The following is an 11441-nucleotide window of genomic DNA, read 5'->3' on the forward strand; positions in this document are numbered from 1 at the left end:
CGTACGCATTTGGTTAAAGCAAAATTGAATTCGACATGCAAAATCTCCGAGGAACTTCAACTTCTATCACTAATACTTGCAAAGTCTCCATACCTTCGGTGGAACGAATTCATTAAAGTTGGACTGTTGTAAATACTGTTGAAATTTAGACGGCTACCTAATTTAGATTCTTCAATATAATTTACTATACTACGTTTACTTACCACTGCATTAGTTTAATATTTCTTTCTCTTATTTTTTTTCCAATTAAGAAAGCAGGTAAATGCCAACTATTTTGAAAATAATGGATCAAGAAGAAGAATAAGTAACTTTACTAAAATGATTTGGGAGATTTCGAGTCACCTGACAGATTGAGGGGTAATTTTAAAAGTTTATTGATGGTAGGGGTAAATTTGACTAGATAGTATAATGCTAGCGATAAATTATCGAATAGTATAAGGAAGGATAGATTTAGACAATATTTAAAAGTGAAGGGGTAAATTTGGACCTTTTTCCCTACTAAAAATTACTTCATGAACTGAAGTTATAACAGACACGGGATTAGACAGCTCGGGACGTTCCAATAAAGATCGTAGAAAATTAATAGGAAACGGTTAGAGATGCATTTAAAGCTTGAACGCCCTTAATCCCAACTGAAACAGAAACAGTATCCTCAACATTATAATGATCAAAAGCTACAGTAGTCACTTTAAGCAAAACAGAAACACTTCACTTCAAGCAAATAGGAACACTCGTATCAGACATGAGACATCAAAAGGAAGGTTAGAAAGCAATAGCTTACCAATGAGGTTAAAATAATCGCTAACGTAAATGTGCTTCTATTCAGATTCTACCTTCCTCCCCATGTATTTACATATGTAATTTACGGTTGACACGAAGATGCAGCGTTTGTTACAACCCTCTTTCAGCCCTCGGGCATACTGTCCTATAACCTTCTTTCCAACTAAATTCCAGCGATTCTCTTCCATATACCAATCCATCGTAGATATTATCAATCACGTTATGAAGTGCAAACCGAAGACAACATGTTCTCAATCAATGGATACTCACCATCCCAAAGATAAAAGAGTTCCGGTAATCAACATCAGCAACACCACCAGAACATAGATATTAAAGACAAAATTCACATTAACAAACATGAAGAAAGGTATACATCCACACCGATACTACACTGATTCCAGAAAGATGTTTATTTCTGCTATCACAGTGGCTAAACGAACTGCTAATGTTAATTGGCTAAGTTAGATCTGTACAAAGTTCTATCTCCTCTAGAACACCTAGCTCAAATTCTCTAACACAAAAACTTATAGAGAATAAGCTGGCTGTTGATGTGGGAGGGGGCAACTATAAATGCCCAAAAGCAAGAAAAACAAATTACACAAGTTTTCCGAACTTAACAACTCTGTCTTATTGTCCTTCGTCAGATCAAATAAGAACTCTCGAAAATATGACCAACTCTGCCAACTAGTGACGATACACCCTCTATTTACATTGTTTCTTGTAGCATCTTTTAACCAGGCAATGTTTTAGACCCCAAGTTCAGAGTCCAAATCCATAAGTGCAAGGTCATCCAAACTGAAGTTGAGATCTTCTTCACGGCCTGGTTTCAGAAAATCAAATCCATAATCGACTGCTATAGGTGCCTGCTGCTCCATTTGCTGCATCCCTTCCAACAGTTTATGGTCCACATTCTGCTGCTGAAATGACGAATTTGAGAGCTGATTGTTGTTATAGGCATATTGCTCTTTTGGACCGGCAATTGAACCAAAGTCTTGCATAAAAGCTGGAGCACCCGCAGGAGCAGAATCTAACATGCCCAGCAACTCTTCTACATCAAACATCTCATCCCAATTAAGGCTGTCCAAATAATCCTGTCCAGACTTGAGCATATCTTGATCGATGCTTTCTATACTTCTAGGCTCTTCCTTAGCTTCAACAACGCCCATCTTGCTCTTGGCTTCGTGTTTCTCTGAAGTCAATGGTGTGGAAGCTTCACGGATGGCTGTTGTCGCACTATCAGTTCTTGATTCACCTTCTCCATCTTCGAATTTTATCTCAGAGATACCTTTCAGTTCACCAGCTGGACACACCTCAGAGAGACTAGAACCAGCCGTGGAGTCAGATGCAGATGTAGTTGCCCAAGAAGAATCATCCTTGGAAGACTCCTTTGACGAAGGGTAGTTGGGAAGATTAAGCCTTGCGGAAGGACCATACATAGCTTTAGCAGCTTCATCATACGCAAGAGCAGCTTCAATTGCTGTGCCGAAAGTACCCAACCAGAGCCTACTGCCTCTATTGGGTTCCCTGATCTCAGCAACCCATTTTCCCCATGTCCTTTGCCTAACACCTCGGTAATTACAACGCGAATTTTCAGGTCCTCCTTTACCTTTCATACACCCCTTCTTTGAACCTTTAGCAGGAACTTTACGCACTGGCTTCCCTTCATCATCAACACAGTCTAGTTTCTGGTTATACTCTTTCCACTTAGCTAGCGTCTCTTCCACATTCTTTGTTCCATCCCTTCTACTCCTTGATTTCCTCTTTCGAGAACAATCCAGGGGCAGAGAAGTCATTTTAGAAGCCTGATCCAGAATAGCCATCTTTTGATTTCTGTAAGCAACAAAAACTGCCGTTAGATACAATTGTTCACAAAATAAGCAACTCTGCATCCCAACAGAGCGTTAAAGCTTTAACAAAAAACATGCAGGCAAAAAAATTCTACCAACAATTGATATATCCACCGTTATTTATTTATCTATCTATTTTGCAAACCCTACTTCTCTAGGTTTTACAGCTATTAGGAGTACAATCCAAAAAAAACCTACTATACCCTTTACAATAAGGGTGAAAACCAAAAAATAAGGAAATAACGAACCACATGGTTTCACTTATTTGCACATTTCAACAAACAGAAGAGAGACCTAACCAATTCCTCTTAATACCCAGAAATGTGGATCATAGCTGCTTTCGGCTCGAATTATATATAAATATGGAAAAAAGGGGTAAGAGAGAAGACCAATACAACAAAAAAAAAGGAACAAGAAACAAAATTACATCTAACCTAATTAATCAAATATTAAGAAACAATATTGAAACCGAAAAGCCCAAGAAATAAACCAATATTGAAAGCATATTTCAAACAACGTCTATGCAAAGAAAAGGAATGAGATTAACATACCTCTCAGAATAATCAGAAGACATGCACCAACAATCGCCCTTTTTAAAGAACCTCTACAATCAAGAATCGCGTTTTTTTCACGAAAACCTAGCTTTTTTCTTCTCTGTTGTCGTTTGTATTTTCTTCTTCTTGTACTCTGGTTTATCAAATTGCTCTGTTCTTTGAGTTTGGTTTTTGGAGTGTGGTTTCTCAGAAGATCTTTTGTACACGATGAGAATCAGAAATCCATTCCTATCACAGCTAAATGGCTATTTATAGCCTTCTCCAGATATTTCTAGTACTTTATGATATTTCCATCTTGTTTATTTAATTCCTCAATATATGGTGACGTGGCAATCGCTTAGTCGAGTCGTGGCTTTTGAGATACCGCATGTTTCACCACGTGTCACCTGAAGCTTCGGGAACCACTCGTTTAACTTTTTCTTTGTGCCATTATATTTCCGATTTTGACCTCTGAAGTTGTCTATTTGACCTCAATGTTTCAGCTTAATTTCTATTATGCCCTTAGTTCGCGATAGGTCTAAACCCTTCGCCAGTATTGTATTAGCTGCCTAAAACTGTAATTCCAACTACCAAACTAACAGGAGCCAGCAGTTTTGCAAGTGGATACTTTTTGACATTGATAATCACATGGATAATGAAGGTAAAAATAGTACGGGCTAGTCGGTTTTCAGACTGGTCATTTAAAAATAGCCCGTGTTTGTAAAGTCAATGAAAAATAGCCACTATTTTGTTATAACGGGGACTGATCCAGCATAATATATTGGAGATCGATGCATCTGTGTATGAACTTCCAGCATATTATGCTGGAACTCCAACACGCGGAAAATTCCAGCATAATATACTGGAGATTGGATCACCTGTGTATGAACTTCCAGCATATTATACTGGAACTCCAGTATATTATGCTGGAGTTTCAGTATACTTATGCTGGAACTCCATTATAATATGCTGGAGTTCCAGTATACTTATGCTGGAACTCCATTATAATATACTGGAGTTCTAGTATACTTATGCTGGAACTCTAGCATATTATACTAGAGTATTTGCGAGAGGTTAGAGGTTTGGAGACATACCCTTGAGTCCAAAGGTTTCAGGTTGAGCAGGACGAAGACGGAATACCTTGAGTGCAAATTTGGGGCAGAGCCGACGGAAGCGGGAGTGGAAGTGAGGCTTGATTCTCAAGTCATCCCTAAGAGGGGTAGTTTCAAGTACCTGGGGTCGTTTATTCAGGGGTCCGGGGAGATCGACGAGGATGTCACACACCGTATAGGGGTGGGGTGGATGAAATGGAGGTTAGCGACGGGAGTCCTGTGTGACAAGAAAGTGCCACTGTTACTGAAAGGTAAATTTTATAGGGCAGTGGTTAGGCCTGCTATGTTGTATGGGACCGAGTGTTGGCCGGTGAAGATCTCACACATCCAGAGGATGAAAGTTGCAGAGATGAGGATGTTGAGGTGGATGTGCGGGCATACAAGGAAGGATAAGATTAGAAATGAAGATATTCGAGAGAAGGTGGGTGTGGCCCCCATGGAGGACAAGATGCGGGAAGCAAGACTCAGATGGTTCGGGCACATTCAGAGGAGGAACACTGATGCACCGGTGAGAAGGTGTGAACGACTGGCGGTGGTGGGTACGAGGAGAGGTAGAGGGAGACCTAAGAAGTATTGGGGAGAGGTGATCAGGCAGGATATGGCGCGACTTAGGGTTACTGAGGACATGGCCCTAAACAGGGAATTGTGGAGATCGAGCATTAAGGTTGTAGGTTAGGGGAAATTGTGATGTCTTTTTTACAGCGCACTAGAGTGAGACTAGCCAGTTAGGAATTAGTCTTAGAATGCTATTGATCAACTACTGATGATGGGCTTTATCTTCTGTGTATTAATACCTTACATCTTTCTCGTATTTCCTATATCGCTTATATTGTTGTTACTTTGTTTTTATGGTATTTATGTTATGTTATGGATTTTATGGTATTTTATGTTGTTTTATTATGAGTATATTGATAGTACTAATATAGTGTCTCTTGTTGCCTCTTCGAGCCGAGGGTCTCCTGGAAACAGCCTCTCTGCCCCTCGGGGTAGAGGTAAGGTCTGCGTACATATTACCCTCCCCAGACCCCACTTGTGGGATTACACTGGGTTGTTGTTGTTGTTGTTGTAATGAAGAGTTATTATTCCACTTGGGTCAGTCAATAGAACATTACTAAAACCAAGTTGGGAATAGACTGTAAAAAGTGTAAAAATTGCACGGGGCACTCTATTTGGTTCCCCCATGTAACTTATATTTTAAAATTATTTAACTTATACCCTAATTTTTACAACTTCAGGTGTCTCTTTCTTCTTGCTACCTGTGCGCTCCTTTCTTCCTCCTTTCTTTTCTACTCTGTGTCCTGGATGAGGAACGTTGAAGCTGCAGTTGAAATAGGACTCAAAGGCCTTCAATTCAAGAATGCGGATTTGTTGTGGAAGAACTTGTGTCTTCTTGGTGTCGATGTTTCAAAAAATCAAGATTTAGTTGATGTTCGTCATAAAGTTATATGTTAATTGATTAATTATCTGTTTCAAAATTGTTGAATGGGGTATATTTGCACTTCATAATGTGAGCACGTGATTTTTGTTTACACGACAATTACTCCAAAAGAAATCAAAAAAAATAAACAAATGGTTTTGTTGTACAATTTTTGTTCTGCGAGGCACTTTTGGCAGTTATTTATAGTTTTGTTTGTGATTGTTTAGTTTTGTCGAACAAAATACAAAAAAATATATGTCGCATGTGAGTTTAGGATATCGTTCTACTATTAGGAATTAATCAAACCATAATTTGGCTTTAAAAGGAAAAATCACAAAAATATGCATCTTTATTCTATTTGTTGATTTTATTTTAATTAATTATTTAATGTGAGTGGTAATTGTTGTTTGAGTATTAATTAATATTTGTATGGTTTTATTTTGATTTTACAATTTAGTTAGGAATTTTATTTAAATCAGAAATTAAAAGAAGGAAAAGAAATGAGTTAAATCGGAATTGGGCCATTTAAATTGGACCCAAAAATCAGGCCCAAAAGCACTGCTTTGCCCGGTCCAGATCAGTTGGCCTCAGGAAAGTCCAAACGACGTCGTTTTGATCATGTTTGATTTGGACCGTTGATATCAGAATGATCAATGTCCAAGATCACATCTCCATACCCACGTTTGAACCCGACCCGTTCAACCCCGGACCAACCCAACCTCCTTTAGTTGGAACGACATCGTTCCTCATTTAATGAAAGATCCTGGCCTTCGATCTCACTTCATCCAACGGCCGAATCTAACCACCCACTACGTATATAAACTCCAAACCTTACCCCACGCCCCCATCCGAACACCCCCCCTTTTTCATCGTCCCAAACCCAAACCCCAAATCCAGACCACCCAAACCCTAGCCGCCCCTGTGCACTCTCACCGTAAACCCGGCAGCAACAACGCCGGTGACCACCAAAGTAACACCCCTGATGCACCTCACCACCCTGAACATGGATCTGTTATCCCCTTGCCTCGAATTATCCCCCATCGCCTCGAATCTTCGTTTAAAGGTTCGAGCAAAACCCCGATCTACACCAACCCACCTCAAGTTGACACCAGCCATTACCCTAGCCTCACTCGTGACTAAACTAAGCTTGGTTTTGTCCGAATCTACCCACAAATCCCAAAACCCCAAATCTGAAGGTTCGAACCCTATAACACAAGAATTTTTGGAGTCCGGTTAGATTTAAACGGAAGGTTGGGGTCTAATAGACCCTATTCGAAGTGTTCTCGGTCGAGAACACCTCGATTAAGATCTGTTCGACCTCAAATGGGAAAATCCAGCTCGGGCCTGGGTCATCTGTGTTTAAGCTTTTCAGAGTAAGTTCACTTTTCCTTTTTGTTGCTTGTCTTAGTTTAGTTTAGTTTGTCGGCATGTTTAATTAGTTTGTTTGTTTATTTCTGGGATTCTGCTGTCGGTTGTTCTCCATCTCCATAAGACCTTTTATTCGGTCGATTGTTATTCTGCTTATATTTGAATACGTATAGTGATATACATATTTCAATTTGATTAATATCGTCGAATAAATAAATGCCTTTGGCTTCCCTGTGTCGTGCAAAATTGTCAAAGACAGTTGATGCCCTATTTGTGTTGTTTGTTTGATCGACTGTTTGTTTCTATGTTATAATTAGTATAGTCGATTCGATATATGTCGTCAATTGGTTTTCAGTCTGGAATGGAACTTAATTTGACTCGTGCTGTTTAGTTCTCACTAAGGCATTATTTGAATCCAACTACGAAATTGAGTACAACTGTTTATAATATGTCAAGTTAAGTCAGAAGTCACTTAAGGATTGGTTATAGCTGTTAGTTTTGATATAGATTTAAGAGTTCAATTCGAATTGATATATGACTGTTGTCCTTGTTTGTCTACTTTTATGGACAGCATGTGCATTGGAGCCTTTAAGGGATTAAAATTAACTTGACAGCATGTGCTGTTAGGGCATATTCAGGCTGCCCATGTTTGCTAATTAGAATAAAGGACAGGCCACTTTTAAAGGGGGCTGTCAGGGGAATCTCATGGGGGGTACCTTTCTTTTAAACTTGTGAGTGGAAAAACAGAAAAGGGCACATGGGGGGAGTTCAATTGTTAACAGGCTGGAGAATAGGCTGGATTCTAAGCTATAAAAACAGCAAGAGAAAGAAGAGTTGGGGGGGAGACATTAAGGGTTCGGAGGAGGGAAAGGGGCAGAAAAAGAGTTTTAAAAATCAGAAAAGTAGAGGGAATTCTGGATAGAGAATAGAGATATCATTTGAGACTTTGAAAGAGTTTCAAAAAATAGTTGACAACCAAAACAACAGAAAGACTATTCCATTGAATTTTTCGATTCAGTTTCGAGTTTAGTAGTTGAAGTCGACATCTCAAGTTTGATTTCAATTTGCATAAACTTCTTCTGCGATCTATTAGTTCAGCTTTGTTTTAAATTCAAGTTCAGTTGAGTCTTTCGGTTGTTGATTGTGCTGGGTTTTAAGGAAACATTTCGGGCTGCCTTTGAGTGTATTTCTGGGGTATTGGTGCCTTTGAGATTGTTGTTTCTGCTGTTCGTTGCCACTGTTACTCTACTGACCTTTCTTCTTCTTCAATTGTAAGCACTTCCAGGTACATACTTCTGAAACCATGTGTTGTTGAAAGCTTGAAGTTTTGAAGTAGAAATAAAGAAATGAACGTCGCCTGCTTCACAGTACTTGTGTTCAAGATATAGCAATAGGTTGAATGATAGTTAGCCTGTATTTGTTTAAGCTCATTCCAACTGCATTTGTTCTTTATGAATTGATACATATCCTAACTGAGATGGACTGTTAAATAGTATGTTGTTAGATCAGACGTATCTCCATGTTCATAACAATTTAGTCTGATTTAGTGATGACAGTATAACGTAGAATCATGGCAAGCATCTGTATGTATTCCTGTCTGGATCTTTGAACTGTCAAACTTGTTATATACGGTCCAATTTGATTTCAAGAAAAACGTATCCCAAACAAATTCTCATATGGTGTTACGTTAGTACCAACGGGTTAGCCATGTATGTCAACTCTTTTGTTGGATTCCTTGCTTCGACATAGGTTTAATAATAACTGATATTGGCATCGACCCACCATTTAAACAAAGTGGCTATTAATAGGATCAGCAGGTTTTTACCTATTTTGAAGCACGAAACAACGCAACAATTTTGAGAAACACTAATCTAATAGGCATGAGTTGGGTAAGATGGTCTGGCGCTTAGATCTAATAAACTCCCAAATAAGCATTAATAATTAAGGTTAATCTCAGCACTAATAGTCGCGGACGATTATTCGTTTGTTCACATAATTGTGAGGAGTTAATCTAGCTATAGGATAATTAATCATGTTCGGATATATTATTTTATCGTTCTCGATTTTGTTTATAATTTCTAGTAATGTTCCTTTCAGTAAATGTGCGTCTTAATCTACCGTTTAATATGGTATGCCTCTTTTAAGCTTGTAACGAGTTAGGATTTTCTCTCATTCATTTTAGAGACGAACATAATAGAAAATGTAGTCGCTGTAGGTTTACCCTTTTAAAAATAAATGAGACGAGCCTCGCCAAATAAAAATGCAAATTGCAGGGCCCTCAATAAGTGGTCATAATAAATACTTAGAACTTGGGATGGACTGTTTAGCGAATGTCACTGCCCTCCCCAAAGATAATAACGCGTTTAGACTCTTTAGGCACGACTTAACTAAATTACATTCTTAAATTCGGGTGCACATTTATGTGACCCAAATTCAAATCTCAACGGAGTCGAAATGTGTTAACAACTACGGGTGCATTGATTGTGACGTGGTTCGAGATGCATTTTCACGACGTTGCAATTCTATAAAAATAAATGATAATAATAAAAGCGGTTTAAACTTAATAAAAGCACATAAGTCACAACATGTATTTAAATCAGATATTTAGCCATTATAACAATTTAAGCGACCGTGCTAGAACCACGGGATTCGAGGGTGCCTAACACCTTCCCTCGGGTCAACAGAATTCCTTACTTAGAATTTCTGGTTCGCAGACTTCATTTGGAAAGTCGAATATTTTCCTCGATTTGGGATTCAAGATAAACCGGTGACTTGGGACACCAAAAGCCAAACCTTTCCCAAGTGGCGACTCTAAATTAAATAAATAATCTCATTTCGAATATTGTCACTTAAATTGGAAAAACTCCCTCGCGCATTTATCCTTCGGGGTAGGCTCGCAAAATGGAGGTGTGACAGCTCTGGCGACTCTGCTGGGAAATCAACCCAGAACCTCTGGTTCAGGGTTCAAGAATTCGAGCTTAGAATAATTGTTATATTTGGCTTTACTATCTGATCTTTATTACATGTTTTGGCATAACGTGCTAAATTTTATCTTTTACCGCTTTGATATTATCTGAACTGTATATAAACTGTGCCGAAACCCTTCTCTTCTTACCTCCGGGGAGAAGCTCGCTGGTCGAGACTCCCTATTCTGTTAGTGTCAATACCTGAAATAAGAAAGAGGCCGGACAAGTTACAAAGCCGGACGATCTCGCGGGTCCCCGGTACGTAGCCCCCTCCTCGACTCGAGTTGTCTGCTCGGGTACACAGTCTAGAACATATACCCCAGGTTATAAACCTAGTATAACAAAACCTCATGTCGGATCCCTAGTAGGAACGCTTAGTTGCATCATGTTGCATTTGACACAGGGGACTCAACACAGGGGTTGGGTCCGTCTAGGACAGGCAACCTGAAATGAAAAGACCATCCTGCTGCATCTCGTTTGTTTTGCGCATTTATTTGCTTCGGATCTGCATGCTGACCGATTTCTAAAAAAAAATTAAAAAAAAAAAGAGAAAAGAAAAAATGAAAACAAAATTTGTCTTTTAGTTTGATTTATTAAAAAAACATATAAAAAAATTCCTTTTAATCACTTTCAAAATCCAAAAAAAATATATATTTATTTAAAAGTAAAAAAAAAAGGGAAAATTCAAAATTCAAAAAAAAAATGTTGTTTCTTTTGTAATACCTCTTTTATAAATTCAGACTAATAGTCCAATTACTTCCTTAAAAGATTTTTCGAAATTTCAAAAAAAAAGGGTAAAAAAAAAAGTTCAAAGAAAAATATTTCTTTAGTCTTCATCTCTTTTCCAAAAAAAAATAATAAAATAAAAAATAAAAAATATAAAATATAAAAATCCAAAAAAATATTTTCTCCTTTCCTTTGAAAGATTTTATTAAAAAAAAGGATTTAGTCCGTTTCCCCTATTTTTGATCATGACCGAACTACGCCGGTTTGATTCTCACAGGGTATGAGATACATTGGCAACCCTCATCGGGTCCAACCTCCCCTTTTTCAGAAATAGCCAAAATATCAGAATTTTAATTTATGAGTCGAGTGATGCCGTTTTGTCAAGAAAAGCCGATTATTCCCAAAAGGGACGCCGGAAGGCTGACTTTGCATAAACAGCCATTTTTGGTCATTTTTAAAAAAATTTGACCAAGTTGCCCAATGGCCTTAGAATCCTCGTCCCCGAGCCTCTACGAGGCCATGTTCCCAATGTCGGGTCACCATTCTGAAAAAAAAAAGAGTCATAAATAAATCAAGTGATGTTGTTGTTGTCAAAAACAGCCGAATGTTCCCAAAAGGGACGGCGGAAGACTGACTTTGCATAAACGGCCACTTTCGATCATCTTTTAAAGTTTTGATCGATTGACCCTCAC

The 11441-nt window shown here is 38.4% G+C and overlaps 1 protein-coding gene across 1 annotated transcript; it reads right to left on the reverse strand.

Annotated features, from left to right (window-relative positions):
- Positions 1–1104: 1104 nt before the first annotated feature.
- LOC104216190 (dehydration-responsive element-binding protein 2A-like) lies at positions 1105–3405 on the reverse strand. Its single transcript, XM_009766190.2, has 2 exons — positions 3179–3405; positions 1105–2610 (listed from the first exon to the last, which is right to left on the reverse strand). The coding sequence occupies exons 1-2, from the start codon at positions 3199–3201 to the stop codon at positions 1527–1529; spliced, it is 1107 nt and encodes a 368-aa protein (XP_009764492.1). The 5' UTR covers positions 3202–3405; the 3' UTR covers positions 1105–1526.
- Between the last annotated feature and the right edge of the window lie 8036 nt (positions 3406–11441).

Source organism: Nicotiana sylvestris, chromosome 3 (genome assembly GCF_000393655.2).
Source record: "Nicotiana sylvestris chromosome 3, ASM39365v2, whole genome shotgun sequence".
Classification (NCBI taxonomy): Eukaryota; Viridiplantae; Streptophyta; class Magnoliopsida; order Solanales; family Solanaceae; genus Nicotiana; species Nicotiana sylvestris.

Excerpts from the sequence above, each read along its gene's own strand:
- LOC104216190 (XM_009766190.2), bottom strand. The coding sequence starts at position 3,201 with ATGTCTTCTGATTATTCTGAGAG. Across the intron at positions 2,611-3,178 it reads TCTTCTGATTATTCTGAGAG|AAATCAAAAGATGGCTATTC; the intron begins GTATGTTAATCT and ends TGTTGCTTACAG.